Source organism: Antechinus flavipes, chromosome 3 (assembly GCF_016432865.1).
Source record: "Antechinus flavipes isolate AdamAnt ecotype Samford, QLD, Australia chromosome 3, AdamAnt_v2, whole genome shotgun sequence".
NCBI classification, from domain to species: domain Eukaryota; kingdom Metazoa; phylum Chordata; class Mammalia; order Dasyuromorphia; family Dasyuridae; genus Antechinus; species Antechinus flavipes.
Window position 1 is genome coordinate 600,877,625 of NC_067400.1, and position 15,578 is coordinate 600,893,202.

General features: G+C 53.7%; 1 protein-coding gene across 5 annotated transcripts in view; it reads right to left on the bottom strand.

Moving 5' to 3' along the window:
• Positions 1–741: 741 nt before the first annotated feature.
• KCNAB2 (potassium voltage-gated channel subfamily A regulatory beta subunit 2) overlaps positions 742–15,578 on the bottom strand; it is a 184,599-nt gene continuing 169,762 nt past the window's right edge. For all 5 annotated transcript variants that reach the window (XM_051988717.1, XM_051988716.1, XM_051988719.1 and 2 more), the window contains 6 exons: positions 12,821–12,906; positions 8,677–8,797; positions 8,081–8,175; positions 6,558–6,678; positions 5,200–5,288; positions 742–4,648 (listed from right to left, as the gene is read on the bottom strand). In XM_051988717.1, coding sequence (XP_051844677.1) covers positions 4,559–4,648; positions 5,200–5,288; positions 6,558–6,678; positions 8,081–8,175; positions 8,677–8,797; positions 12,821–12,906 — 602 coding nt within the window. In that variant the 3' untranslated portion in view covers positions 742–4,558. The remainder of the gene's footprint in view (positions 4,649–5,199; positions 5,289–6,557; positions 6,679–8,080; positions 8,176–8,676; positions 8,798–12,820; positions 12,907–15,578) is intronic.

Consider the following 15,578-nt stretch of genomic DNA (forward strand, 5'->3'; position numbering starts at 1 on the left):
ACTCTGTGTGTATCTGTTTTTGTTTTCTGTGTTTTAAATAAAGCCTTTGAGAAAGGAGGAAACCGAGAGTCCGACTCATCTCTAAGGTGGGGGGAGGCTCCCCGGGGACCATCGCGGGACTCCCCTTCCCCAGGGCTGGGCTGGGTCTCCCCAAATACAACCAGGTGTTTTTGTGCCCGGAGAAAAGGGGCAAAGCACACCCTGACTTAACTGAGGAGGCTCGGGGATGGGGAGGCCGGGGAGAGGAGCTGCCGCAGTAGATGAGCCCCGTTATTTCCACGGGGCCCCAAGACTGACACGCTCCCGGCACTTCTCTAGCTCTGGCGTCCCGGGGGACAAGAAGCCCCCTCCCCCATCACGCGACAAAGAGGCGTGGCCTGAGCAGGCGGAGGCAGGCGCGTGGCCATTCCTAGGGATCTCCGGCAAAAATGGAGACAACGGATAAGACAGGGCCCCCAACCCGCCCCCCGCCCCCCGCCCCTTTTTGGTCAAAAATGAGTGAAGGTAAAAGCCATCCCATGGCTTTTTTCCTTCTCGGTTATTGGCTGAATTGACTTGGGGGGGGGCATCGTGGGGTGAGCGCAGGAGGGGGGATGGGTGCAAGGACTGCAGCGCGAGGACGGCGCTGACCCCTTGTCCCAGGGTCCCTCCGCCACTCCCCCTAGTCCCCCGAAGCTCCGATCTCGGGCTCTGCGGGAGGGGAGGGGGGAGGAGGAGAACCAGGAGCCGAAAGAGCCGCGGTCAATAAGGCTTCTATTTTATTTTTCATTCCATAAATACAAGAGCCGGAGCTCAGTCCGAATCTTCACTTGGAAGCGCGATGTTCTATGGAGGTTTGGGCCTAGACAGGTGACGCAGTTAGCTTGGAAACCGGCTGACATCCGTGTGTAGACATATGTCCGTATATGCGCGTGCCCGTACATACATGACGCTTATTAGAGAGAAAACCCAAGTCCGAGCACGTTATTTACATGACAGGAAGAGAACAGAAGATGAGAACGAGCCCCTCTTGGAACTTGGGGAGACCCAGGTTTGGAAAGGCGCCCCCCGCTGGGAGGCCGTGGGAGTGCGGGGATGGGTAACTTGAGGGTTGCAGAACGGTGGGGGCGGGAGGCGCGCCCAGCCCTGCCCGGCCTTTCCATGGGTGACCTGGCCTCCCAACCCTGGACTCCTCTGTCTCTGGGAACATTTAATCCGATCCCTCTGAGGCTCTTAACCGGAGATCCTCCGCCCTCTGGGGTCTCCAGGGCTCCCAGAATTCTGAGGGGAAAAGTGACACCTTCCCTCCAGTCCGGCTGATTCCCCGTAATCTCCCCGCGCAATTTTGTGCATTTAGAGATGGTTCTGAGGAGGCCCCCAAAGGCCTGGCCCACTGGGGGGGTGACCCCAGACAGACACAAGAAAGGCTAGCGGCCCCCACTGAATGGCTTCTGCAGAGATTTGGGTTCAGACCCGGGGGTGGGAGCCCCAAGACTTAAAGGCCCTCCCAGGGCAGAGCTGCTCAGAGGGCACGGCCACGCCCCGGGCCCCCTTCCCGCCTGCTTGCACCCACTGGCCATTTTTAAGGAAGGCGGGAGTGTGCAAGAACCAGAACTCGGGGTGAGAGCTGACTCCCCTCCCCCCTGACCTGTGCCCACAAAGGAAGAAACATCCCTCTCCGGGAGGGGCTCTGGACTCTGAAGTGCCTCTTGTCCCAGCATTCTCACCCCCTCAGGACCCCCACTACTTGAGCCTGAGGGGGGCTGCTTCCAGCACCTGTACCTGACAGGGTGGGGGGGACTCTTCCTGCACCTGTGCCCAAGGTGGGGGCTGCTTCCTGTGCCTGGCTGAGCGCTCCCAATCCCAGGTCAGCCCGCCACAGGTGGGTTCAGGGCCAGGGCGGGTTGTTCCCCTGGCACCAGCAGGGGCCCTCTTGCCACCTGGAGGCTCATTTGGTTCTGGCTGATGTAGAACTGACACCCTTCAGGACCAGCCCAAGGACCCGACCTGTAACAGGGCTGTGATCTGTGGGCCGGACCCCGCCGGCCTCTGGGCCAAGTTCTTCATCTACCAGAGGAAGCCAAAGCAATTCCCGGGGCAGCTGGGCTCAGGGGCGACCAACCTGGGGTCACTCCTCTGGCCTGAGATCCCTCTCTCGTGATCCTGCCTCATGAGCTCCGTGAGCTTCCCAAGGGGTCCATGACACCAAAAGACCCCAGGATCCCTGGGCTGGCCCATTCACCGCCGCCCCCCCCCCCCCCCGGTTCTGATCCTGAGAGTGCCGGTCATCACTGGCACCCGCTGGGCCTTTCCTCAGGACATGGGTTTTCCCGGGGGGTTTTCCTCCTCTCCCTGAGGGTCCTCCCTGGCCAGACTGCTGGGACTCCCTCCTGGCCACAATCCTGGAAAGCTGGGTTCCTTCTCCCCTTGAGATTCCATGGGTTGAAGCTGGTCAGTCCAGGGAAGCTGATCCTCCCTCTGCCCTTGTGGGAGACTAGCTTCCCCGGGCCTGGAGATCCTGGTCCCTCAAAAGCCACCAAGTCAGTGCTGGGAGAGAAGGCCTGAGGGCTAGGGGACCCCTCAAGTGTGGGGGATGCCCCCCAAAGCCCCTGCCTTGTGATGGCAACATCCGGGCACTCTCGCTTGCTAATTCACCATGCCCACCTCACCCTTCACAGCTCCCGTCACCCCTCTGCGGCGAGCCCGGAACCGCACTTTGTGTTTGGGCTGGTCCGACGTGTTTCCTTTGCCCCAGTATCCCTAGCCTTTGCCACCATGTGCCCAGCACACGGGGACACTCACTGGTCAGCGATGGGCACAGAGCCAATCTGGGCTCCTGGGGGTCCCGAGTTGTGCCCCTCGGGCTGCTTGGCCCTTTGGGACAGGGGGTCCCTCTCAGCTCAGATTCTGGGACATTCGGGGCATGGAGGCAGTTTTACTGCGGGCACTGCTCAGAGACGGCAGGAACGGGGGCAGCGGGTATGAGCGTCCCCACGGCTAGGTGTGCCGGGCAGCTTCGGGAACGGCTCCGGCCTGGTCTGTCCCTTCTCACGGTCTGGGGCCCGACATACAGGGACCACCTAACAAAGCGGCGCTGGCCGCCAACGAGCCTGAGTCTGGACCGCGGTTGTTCAGAAGGTGACACCCCCCCCCCCCATCTCATGGCCACTGCCTCTGGTTACTCGGGACAAAGCTCTCGGGGTGGGGGGGGTGCTGGGAGTCTGGGTGGGGGGGATTGAGGGCCAGCCTCGCTCCTGGGGGACAGACAAGATTCTGACATCTCGTGGGGTTTGGTCACCTGGGCACAGGGTCACCTGCCCGGCTCCTCCTGAACTTGTGGGGGTCAGAGAGGGGAAGTCTGGGAATGGCAGCCCCTTAGAAACCGGAAGTGGGAATGGATGCCTGAGAAAGTCCCAGCAAAGTCCCACTGGGGTGGGGGTTGGGTTCCTTATTGTCTGGGCTGCCCACCCCGGCCAAGGGTTGTAGGACGGGGCAAGGGAGTGTGGAAGTCTGTGTCTGTGTGAAGTCCCAAAAGGTACGACCCGGAACCCCAAACCTGGACTCCTCAGAGTGGGCGGTACTGCTGCCTGTCGCCCCGCTTCGGGCTAGGCCCCGGGGGAGCCAGGGTCTCCACCAGGAAGGCAGCTGGAGCTTGGGGGCGAGGGAGAGCTAACTGGGTCGTGTGAGAGAGGGGCTGGGGCGCCCGGCCTGGGGTCCCCGAGGGGGCGTCACTTCTCACCAGGCAGCCGCTGCGGTCCTTGCTGAGAGTCCGAGCCTCGGCTGTGCTCTCATGGCCATCATCCAGCGGAGGAAAGTGTCGGTTCTGGTGACGGCGGCCATTCTCTCCTACGCTGAGGAGCCGCGGCTGCTGGACTTCTTCCGGACTCCCGGACCGGGGTCTCTCTCCTGCACAGGCTCGTGTTTAAGGGGCCCCTTGGATACAATTTTTCTTTTCTCAGAAGACCTGGATCCACTCTAACCTTACTTAGCAGGAGGCCGGGAGAAGAGGGAGACTTTATGCTGGAGGGAGTGGGGGGGGTGAGGGTGGGCTGGGGGCGGGAAGCGAACTCTCCAAACCTGGGTCAGCCTTCTGCTGAGAAACCAAAGAACTGAGAATAAGGGGGGGGGGCGTTCTGGAAGCCCTGGGCCTTCCAGGTTCTCAGGAGAAGGTCCCTCCACAAATCCACTGCGTGCGTGCGAGTGACGAGCTGGCGGACACGCTCGGAGGGGGCTCCTCCCGGGAGAATGCGCCGGCCTCTGACCGACGCCACCACCAGTTCTAGGCCTCCTCCGGGCGGCGGCGGAGCTGAGCAGACCAGCCACGAAGCGTGGAGCCCCGGAGGAGGAGCCTTCCCCGCGCGGGCCGTTTCTTGAGCACGAAATAAATTTTATTGTAGGAAAGCAGCGAATGTGGTCTCACAGTAATGTCTGAAGGATCTTCCCGAGGACGTCTCGACGCGTGTTCTTGGATGCACAAGCACAGGCTTCACCTTGCTTCGGGAATGGCTTAAGCGAGCGGACAGGAGGCTGGGAGGGGGACGGGGACTGTCCAGGCAGGTCTGGGGGAGGGGAGGGGGGATTAGGAGCGGTAGTCCTTTTTGCTGTAGGGTTTATTGCCCAAAATACTATCGATCTCGTGGATGATGGAGGATGACAATTTGGGAAGGACCTGCAAAGACAGACAGACAGACAGCCCATCATGGGTCAGGAGTATCGCTGGGATCTATGTGTGACTGATGGGTAGTGATGGAAACACTGAGGAAGGGTGGGAGGCAGGGGGTAGGAGCCAAAGGGAAGGTCCCTTTGGCCAGTGTTTGAACCCCCAGAAAGATGATCCCCTCGCTGCAGTTGCTCCTCAGTACAAACACCCAGATCTGTGAGAGGCTGAGAAATGGGGAAGGATTGGGAAGGAATGAAATGGCCCCAAATTTTGGCCCGAGTCTGGTGCAGGACATGGTCCGAGAGCTCCCCAAGGGTCCAGTAAGAGCCCCCCAGACTAATCTTTTCTGTCCTGGGCTGCTGGGTAGTGACCTCGGCCCCTGGAGCTACCAGGGCCCAAGGAACGTTCGGCTTTTAGCTTCCTGGAGACCCTGCGGCCCAGCCCGAGCCCCTGGGAAACCGGCCCTGGGGAGGAAGGGGGAGCCCAAGAGGATGTCAAGGGGAAGCTGAGGAAGGGTGGCCCTCTAACCCTCCCCCCACCGGCCAAGCAGGGGGGCTCACCTGGATGGCACCGATATTCTCCATTAGCTGGTCTGCGTTGGAGGCTCCAAGCAGCACCGAGCTGACGCCCTCGTTCCTCAGACACCAGGCTGGGGACACCCCACAAGCAGTTATTAGGGTCTGTTGGGGGGCTCCCACAAGGCCACAAACGGGCCCTGCCCCCCAGGGAGCTTACACTTTGCTGGGAAGGCCGTACTTCACAGCTGCCCCTTGGGCCGGCCCCTCTCACTGTGGCCAGCAGCTTTTGGGCCCCCTTGCTGCACCCCCGACCCAGGGGTCAGAGCCGCTCCACTGGGCCTATTCACCGGCACCAGAGGACCCTGGGCCATGTCATTACTTCCTGCCATCAGAAATGTCAACTCCCAGAGGGCAGAGATTGTATTTTTATATTTTCCCCCAACCTTTAGCATAGAATGGCTAAGTGCAAAATTTGTTGCTCTTTATTTCTTCCTTCTCTTCCTTCCATCCTTCCCTCCCTTCCTTCTCTCCTTCCTTCCTTCCATCCTTCCCTTCCTTCCTCCTTCCTTCCCTCTCTCCTTCTTCTTTCTTCCTTCCCTCGGCCTCCCTTCCTTCCTTTCTCTCTCTTTTCTCTCCTTTGCACCGGCCCTGGGTGGTGCAGGACACAGAACATTATGCCTAGAGTTAGGGGGACCTGAATTCAAACACGCCTCCGCCCCCTACAAGCTGGGAGAGCCTCTGCCTCAGTTTCTTCATCTGTAGAATGGGGATCCCTGTAGGGCCTCCCTTGGCCCCTGCCTGGCACAGAGGAGCTGCGTGGCTTCCGGCCTGGGGCGGGGAGGGCACTGTCAAAGGGGGCAACGGGAAAGGCCTCGAGGAGGAGGCGCCCGTTGGGCCCAAACCTTGAAGGGAGCCGGACGGGTCCGGGGAGGCGAGAGGACTTTCTAGAAAGGTCCGGGGGTGGGAGGAGGGCCAGGATGGCGGGACTGGAGCGGGAGGCTGGCAGCAGGCTCTGCCCGGAGCGCCGGCTGCTAGCGCCTCCCTCTGGAGCTGACCGCGCGCTTGGGGCCTCCCTCCTCGGGGGCAGGGCCGGTTTTTGCACTTCCCCAGATCCAGCGCATTTTGCGGGGAATGACCCGCAGGCCCAGGAAAAGGCCGTGGCGGGGCTCGGGGCCTGGGCGGGCAGAGGCTGGAGCCTCTGTGGGAGCCCTTGCTGGGAACAGCCTTCCCCTTCTCCCCTGCCTTTCATGGGCCAGAGATCAGACCCGGAGGGCCTCAGAGACCCTCAGCCGCAGCCCCTTACTTTACGGATGAAGAAACTGAGCATGACGCGGCCAGTAAATATCTGAGGGGGGTCTGCCGTGGCCCGCGGCCCTCCCTCCCCTCCCGTCTCCCCTCACCGATGGCCAGCTGGGGGAGGGTGCAGCCCAGACGCTCGGCGATGGCCTGGAGCTCCTTCAGCTTGGCCTGCTGCCGCCGGCCCTCCTCACTCAGGATCTTGTCCTTCAGCCACTGGTACCCCTAGGACGGAGGCAGGGAGGACACGGCGGTGAGGCCCACAAGAGAGGCCGCGGCCCCCAGCGCGCCCCTCTCCTGGTCGAAGGGTCGCCTCCAGCCCCTTCCAGTGCCCCCTGCCTGAGACCGGGACGCCCCGCCCCCGCTCTGGCACCTGTGGCTCCCCCCGAGGCACGGACCGGGATCAGAGGCCGGAGCCCATCACCCCCTACAGCCCACCCGCGGGGCGGGCGGATGGGAGCAGCCCATTGTACCGACCTCCCTGAGCCTTAAGGAATCGGAGGTTCAAGGCGAAGGACAGAGGTGTGGCCAGGGGGAGCCAGGAAATGACCCCTGGAGGTGCTTCCGGTGTGCCCCGCCCCCCAGGGGCTCCCATTAGACCAAAGCACAAATGACAGTGTGGCTCTCCCGCCCCACGGAGGGAATCAGCTTATCCGCGGATTCTGAGCCCCTTCCGCAGGAATCTATACTCCGCCGCTCACTGGGAGGGAGAAGGGAGCCCAGGAGACCCGCGGAGGGGGGAGGGAAGGCGGGGCCTGGGGGAGGAGGGGCGGTGCCCAGAGGGGGCGGGAGGGGCGCGGAGGACCCAGCGGTGGGGGAGGCTGAGAGACAAGCGCCCCGGGCCGAGCCCCGCCCGGGAGGCCTTTCAGCCGGAGCGGAGCGTGTTGTTGGGGCACTAGGGAGCCAGCGACGGCTGCTGAGGCGGGGCTGCTGCTCCCTGACGCAGAGCGGCGGGTTAGCGCCTCTGCTTTGCTCTCCTGGGAGCGGGTGCTCTTAGCATCACCTCCCGCCCTCCCCCCGCTCAGTCACACGGCTGGTTAGCGGATAAGGCAGAATCTGAACTCGGGCCCTCCTCTCTCTGGCTCTAGACCGAGAGGCGCCGGGGCCTGACCAGCGGTGGCTGCAAATCACCGGAGGGTGCAAGAGATGCTGCTGAGGAAGCCCCGAGAGTCCTGGGGTGCGGGTCACGGGTCAGGGCCCCTCTCCCCGAGCCTGAGACAATGCGGCTCGGAAGTCCCAGGCTCCTTCCCCTCCCACTGTGGGAAGCACGGACCCCGGCCCAGGAAAGCTCCGGGGCGGGGGTGGGGGGGACAGGGCCCCGTGGCCTCGGCCACAAGGCTGGAGCTGGGGGCGCTCTGCCCGCCCCCGCCCGCACCCTGGCGGCTCCTCCTCAGACTGCTGAATTTCCCCGTCTGCCCCATCAGGTCCCCCTGGCTCTCAGCGTCCCGGCAGGGGGAGGGGGCTCGGTGATGCAAAATGGGCCCGTGCTCCCGGCTTCTCTACCGCCTGAGAGGGGCCATGGCCGGCCCCGGGAAGGCCCGCAGGCCTTGTGCCGGCCACCCAGCCATCCAGGGGAGGGAAGCGAGGGTCCTGACCAGAGCCCCCGGCGCGTCAGGATGGACTTTACCTTCAGCGAGGCTCTGGAGTAGGGTGGGATCCCGCTGTCGTACTTCCCAGAAACAATCCCACATGCCAGAGGAGACCAGGTCATTGCACCCACGCCTGGGATAACGGGAAAAACACAGATTGTTTATCTGTCTTTCCACCTTTATCTACCTCTTTTTCTTTCTATCTTTATCTTTCTATCCATCCATCTTTTTTCTGTCTTTCTACCTTTATCTTTTTCTTTCTTTATCTTTCTATCCGTCCATCTTTTTTCTATCATCTGTATTTCTACCTTATCTGTTTCTTTCTTTTTAGCTTTTTTTCTAGCTTTCTATTTTTATCTTTCTATCTATCCATCCATCCATCTTTTTTCTATCATTTGTCTTTCTACCTTATCCATCTATCTGTTCATCTCTCTCTCTTCCTTTCTCTCTCTCTGCCTCTGTCTCTCCCCCCCATCCATCCATCTGGCCTTGGGTGACCTCTGAGGTTCCCTAGATTTTCCAGCTGGGCTCTCCGGCTAATGTCATTCCCTCTAAGGTTACCCAGGACCCGGGGACGGGCAGCGGGCAGAGGGCAGAGGCTGGACTCAAAAGATCTGGGAAAGCCAGGACCTACCTATCTTGTGGAACAACTCCGGAAGCTGCACCTCCACCTTCTCCCTCTGGAACATGTGATATTCAGCTTGTTCACAAATTGGTGGGATCAGGTTAAACTGCCGAGCCACTGAATAGGCTTCCTGCCAAGGAGACCACACACACACACCCCCTTTTACAAAACAGCGGGGATACAGGTCAGATACAATGGATCATGTCAATAAATCACACCTCCAGAGTCAACTCATGAAGTGTCAAGTGACAAGTACATCAGAGTTCACTCAGTCAAGCCCCATTTTCCAGACAAGGACACTTGATTTTGCCACAAGTCACAGAGGGAACAAGGAGGAACCCAGATGCAATGACTAAATCCACTGATTGTTTCCACTGGACCACGGTCTCCAATGACTCAACCCCAGGGGATCTGCTCTCTACATTGAGGGTTGCTTGGCTGGGAGTCCAGGGAAGGAGGTAAAGCAGTGAGATAAGAAATCCAGGGCGTATTTATTTCAGAATAAAGAAAGGGATACTTCTCCGAGTGGACCCCCAAGTGGAGCACTCTGCTGTGTCTTGGGTGCCATATCTGAGGAAAGACATGGACAAACGGGGATGACCCCAAAGGGGAGAGGATACCACTGGAATATATGCTCAGGACCTGGGACATCTATCCGGGGGATGAGACTTAAGAGGACACTGCCACTTTCTTCAGCTATCTGAATGCTACCCACATGGAGGATGGGCTGGCTTGGTTTGGTCTCTTGGGGCAGCTACAGGATCAATAATGCAAGGGCCAGGGAGGGCTATGTGGGTTTGATTAAAGGTAAAAACCTCACAGTAAGGGTCAGAAGCAGGACCGCACCCGGGCTCTTTTCGGCTCTATCTCCACTATTCTATATTTTGTTGTTTAGTCATTTTTCTATCATATTGGACTCTTTGTGAACCCTTCCCGGATTCTCTTGGCAGAGATACTTTTCCTTTTCCTTTCCCAATCCATGCTGAGGAAACTTGAGACAAACTGCATTAAGTGACCTACTCAGGGGTACCTGGCAAGGAAGTGTCTGAGCCCAGATCTGAACTGAATCTCTGACTCAGGCCTGGTGCTCTCCCCAGTGCTCCCCCAGCTGTCCCTGCTCTACCATGCTAGCTCACCCTGCATGAGTAAAAAGATGCCAGCATGGGGGTAAATGGGCAGACCAGCCTTGGGGGCTGTGAACCTCCCTGGGGAGGCCCTCATTAGCATAATGTGCAGGGGGGAGCTTGACCACTGCAATGCTCAGTGTTCTGGGGGTCAATGCATGGACTTCTTTAAGGTTACCTCCGGGAACCAGTCAGCACCATGATATATATATATTCAGGGAAGCTCTATATTCCACCTGGGTCATCTCCAGCCAGAGTCCAGTATGGAACAATTCCCTCCCCCCCCAGCTCTTTTCAGAAGGGATACTTCTACGGGATCACCTCCAGAGTCTGGTATAGAATAAACTCCCCCAAACTCTTCAGAATAAAGGGATACTTCTACAGATCACCTCCAGAGTCTGGCATAGAATAAACTCCCCCAAACTCTTCAGAATAAAGGGATACTTCTACAGATCACCTCCAGAGTCTGGTATAGAATAAACTCCCCCAAACTCTTCAGAATAAAGGGATACTTCTACAGATCACCTCCAGAGTCTGGTATAGAATAAACTCCCCCAAACTCTTCAGAATAAGGGATACTTCTACAGATCACCTCCAGAGTCTGGTATAGAATAAACTCCCCCAAACTCTTCAGAATAAAGGGATACTTCTACAGATCACCTCCAGAGTCTGGTATAGAATTAACCTCAAAAACCTCTCTAATATTGGTTGGGGGCTTTTGGACAGGTTGGGCTTAATCTCAAATGGAAATCCCATTTGACTTTTTTAGGGAATCGAGACCAGATTACGCATGGAGCTGGTAGAGAGGCTAGAGGAGGCTCCTTTCACTGAATGTTGAGAGTATTTAGGAGAAGGGCACAGCAAAGCCACAGGATGGAGCTAACAAACAGGAGGCTTCTTGGTTACAGAGAGAGACAGATGATTCCCCTCTTCCAGCCTTCTCCCCTGTCACCATATTAAGTCAAGGAGAATCTAATGCGCCCTGCTGTTTTCATCCCACCAGACCTCAGAATAATTAAGAAGCATCCACTGGAACTGGGCTCCCGAGAACTCTTGCCTCTTTAAATCACCATCAACATCATAATCACTTGCCCCAAAACACAGGGCAGGAGGAAGGGACAGAACAGCTGAGTGGGCCCTAGCTATATGGCTTTGGGGTCAGCAGGTTGTTATTTCTGAAACTTTTCTCAGTTTTCTCCCTTGTAAAAGGGGAATAATAATATCTGGCAAACTCACAAGGGGCATGATGCACCATCGGAGAATTGGAGAGCTGGAAGGGATCTTAGCAGCCACCTAGCCAAACCCAGATACCGAAAGAATACCCGCTATGTTGTCTCTGAGGAGTCATCTGTCTGCCAGGGGACCTTCAGAAAAGGGGCACTGCCTGTTTCCTGAGAAAGCCCCTTCCACTCTAGGAGAGCTTCCTTGGTTGAGCCTAAGTCTGCCTTCTAAGTCCTGGAAGCTAAAAACCTCTCTTAACAGGCTCTAAGAGAGATTGAGAAGATCTGGAGCAAGCACTCGGTGCTCTCTAAAGTACTACACCCACGTGAAGTTTTATTATTATAATTATCATAATGATTTTTAAAATCTGAGGATTAGTGGGAAAAACCCTAGGAAGGAAGACCTGGGTTTAAGACCTCTCTGCTACTTCCCAGCTGTGTCTCCATGATTAAGCCATTTGACACTTCTGAGCCCATTTCCTCATTAGTAACATGGGGAGAAGAGTAGCCTGTTCCATGGTGCTGTTAGGGCACAGTGGATGCGAAACTGGATTTGGAGCCAGGAAAACCAAGTCTTGCTTCTGACATTTACTAGTTGTACGTCCCATCTCTGTGCCTCTGAGGGCTTTGGACTTGAGTTCTTCTAAGGAGCTTTCTGACTCTGATTCTATGATCTATAAGGGGACTTTCGGGAAGGCTCTCCTCCCCAGCCCTCAGGGTCCTGTGAAAGGACATGGGGAAGAGCTGTACTAGCAGAGATCCCAGACTCACTGGAGGACTAATAATAGTGTAACTTAAAAAGTGCTATTTTTATTTTTATGTTCATGTAGGACATTATTACTTAGATAGCCAGTCTTGAAATCCAGAAGACCTGAGTTCGAGTACTACCTCTGATACATGTTGGTTGCATGATCCTGGACAAGTTATTTGACAAGTTATAACTCCTCATACCTAACAGAGCTGGAGTCTATCTACCTTGGCAGAGGATGTTTCCTTATTGAAAGTTCCTTATGCTAGTGAAATCATCTCTAGTACCATCTCCCAAAGAGTATTGTCATATATGAATGTATATTTATGTATATGATATTTGTGTCATATGTATGCTATATACACATTGTATAAATGTATGTATATGATAAATGTATCCTATGTATCGTATACATGTGTATATACATTGTATAAATGTATGTATATTTATGTATATATTTGTCATATGTATGATATATATACATTGTATAAATGGAAGTATATTTATGCACATGATATATGTATCCTATGTATCATGTATACATGTGTATATACATTGTATAAATGCATGTATATTTATGTATGATATATGTATCCTATGTATCATGTATACATGTGTATATACATGGTATAAATGTATGTATATTTATGTATATGATATTTGTCATATGTATGATATATAGACATTGTATAAATGGATGTATATTTATGCACATGATATATATATCCTATGTACCATGCATACATGTGTATACACATTGTATAAATGGAAGTATATTTATGTATATGATATATGTATCCTATGTATCATGTATACATGTATATATACATTGTATGAATGTATGTATATTTATGTATAAGATAACTACATTAGGTCTGAGTCTGAATTGGCGGAGGGAATTCCCTCACTTGGTAGTTCCCTCTATCAACGAAATCACAAGCCCACCCCTCTCCCTGACCCACAGTTTCATAGATGGCTTTTGGGCCCTTTGGTCAGCCTTGACTGGTGGGCCGGCCCATTGCCTTCTCAAAGGTCATTCAAGGTCGAGGGCCCCACACTACCATTATCTCCATGGAGCTCCAGCGGGATGTGCCCCAGTACATGGCCATTCCTTGGTTGATGACGTGCGTCATGGCTCGGACAGTCTCTGTTGTAAAGGAAAGGGAAAGTGAGTAGGAAGACGTTATGATGGTCTGCTGTCTGTGGAGCATCTGGCAAATTAAAGGGCAGGACACCAAGGGGAAAAGGGAGAGAGTTTACTGCAAAGACATCTTGCAAGCAGTGTATTTCTAGGCTTCAAACTTGGTTACAAAAGGGATTTTCAGGGGAAAGGAATTAAAAACAAACAAACACAATGAAACAATAAACCCAAAAAGTTGATCTTGAAACAATTACCCCAAATATTTAATTACAAATCTCTCTCCAAAAAAAAAGGGGATCTTGAATGTGACCTTTGAATGTGGTAGATTAGGCTGAAATGAGGGGCTGATGAGACCAGGAAGATGTGATTTAAGATTCCAAATAGATTGTTTTCTGTTCAGGGGAAGAATAGAAGTGTATAATCAATCATCCAGGTTGGATTAGATCAGCTTAATGAGGTTACAATTAAAAAGGTGAAATACAGGAAAAAGTGATTGATTTTACCCATTTTCCTCCCTTTGATTCAGATCCTACTAACTAAATTCTGAAAACCAAAATGGAATGAGCCAAATTACGATATTCACGTGGTCAAAGGTCACGATAATTCACAAAGCGTTAGGAATTATCTGATATGTGTGTGGGGGGAGGTCATGGGGAGGGACAACTGCATTTTCGCTCTTATGCTCAAGTCATTTTGGGGATTAGGTCAGCTTCCCAAACAGAGGCCTGGGAAAGGAATCATGCAGGAGTGGTCTTGGTTGACCAGGGGCTATTCCATTGATTCAGATAAAAATGGCATTTTGAGGGCAGGAGCTAGAAGATTGTACATCTTTCTTTTCAATTTCTTTCTTCCCTTCCTTCTTTTAAGGAAACTTCCATCACAGAATGGCAGAATCTCTGGGGAGAAATGAGAACTTTTGAACTCAAGTCTTTAGGGAGGAGGACGACTCAGATCTAGACAGGGAGATAATCTCTGTGTTATCTACACTCCCTTTCTAGGCTTGAGTCAGCCACTGGGGATTCTGGTGACACAAAGGAGAAATACTTTGTCAGTCTCTAATTGCCCTTCGAAGGAACAAACCAAAGGTGGGAGAGGGGAGTAGAAAAATGAAAAGAAAACAAAAACAAAATCGACAGGATGGGATCGTCCCATCGTCTGTTTAGTGAACAACTGCCGATTGGTGGGCCTGTGGGACGTGCTGTGATATTTAAAACAGGACAACTAGGCCTCCGATTGTTATAATTCCACCTAATCTTGGTATGGCCTTCCTGATGTGTTGTCATGTAATGTCATGATGTGTTGTGGTGTAACCCACCAGATTATCCCAAAGTCTCCAGGAGACTTCTAAGATGCTGGGCAGGGAAGATGGCCCTAAGGATACAGTGCTTGCAAGGCAGATTGCAATGTAAAGTGGAAATGAAAGTTTGAGAACAAGTGTTTCTAAAAACAAGTTATTAGCATTTTACCACCTCAGAATCCTAACCACTTCCATTGATTAACTCCTTTTATGTTGTCATGGGGGTGGGGAAGGCGAGGTCACTGAAAAGGAGATGTTAGGTTCCCCCCCAAACCTGAATTAAGCCCTGCATTGGGCAGATATTCCCAGACACCACCATGGCTTGGATTTCTTTTAGAACTGAACTATCGGTTTTTGCATCTTTAGGATGAGGTGTCCAACTAACTCCTCCCCAAGACTCCTTCCTGCTCTATATTCTGAGCCCAGACTCAACCTGGACAGTATTTCTCCACAAGGTGTCTTCAGGCTGGCACGGATGCCGTGCTCCGAGGAAAGCTTTGCCACAGACTTTAGTAGTCATTGCTACCATTCCTCTTGGACCATTAGCTAATTCCTAATCTGGCTGATATCCATCTACAAGACTGGATAGGCTGGGAAGACCCAAGTCCCATTGCTGGTGCCTTTAGGCTTATGTTCCCCCTTGGCTAAGAACGCACAAGTCTTGGGATGAACGGAGCTCTTGCATCGGGCTCTGGGGAGATTACACGTAAACCCCTGCCCCTGCTGCAGAGTTTGTTCTAATCTTTCTATTATGGACTTTTACTGACATGTAGCATCAAATTTAAATGTCCTAAAATTAGTCAGAGGGAAAGTGAGTTTAAGATCCCGTCTCTGACACCAGCTGGGTGACCTCGGCAATCACTGCTAGACAGTAAATGCTTAATAAAGGCCTAGCAGTGACTGACTTCCTTTCTCTAGCCTTCTGTTTCCCCATCTGCAAAATGGGCAGTAAAAAAATAATGATAATAATGACAGCTGTAGCACTTAAGTCATAGGATTGTTTAGGAAGACCAGATCGAATACCCTTAAAATGCTAAATGTCAGTAATTATTATTGTGGCTATTATTATTTATTATTTCTCTATTATTGTGTACCGGTGAGACAGACCTCAACTTTCCCATTTGTGGCAGTTCGTGGATTCTCCAATGGTCACTTTGTTTTGAAGATGAAAGGCTGGGGTGGGGGTACCCCTGGCTCATTGTCCAAACCCACGGTCTTGGGTCCTCTTCTATCTAAACCTTGCCGTGTTAAATTTTTAGAAACACTCTCAGGAACACCTGCTCAGGCAGTCAGCCATACCGTCACCATGCAGAACCATGTCCTGTGTTTCTTTTCAGCCAAGGCGCTAACTACACATGCCTTCGAGAAGATAGCCAGAGGG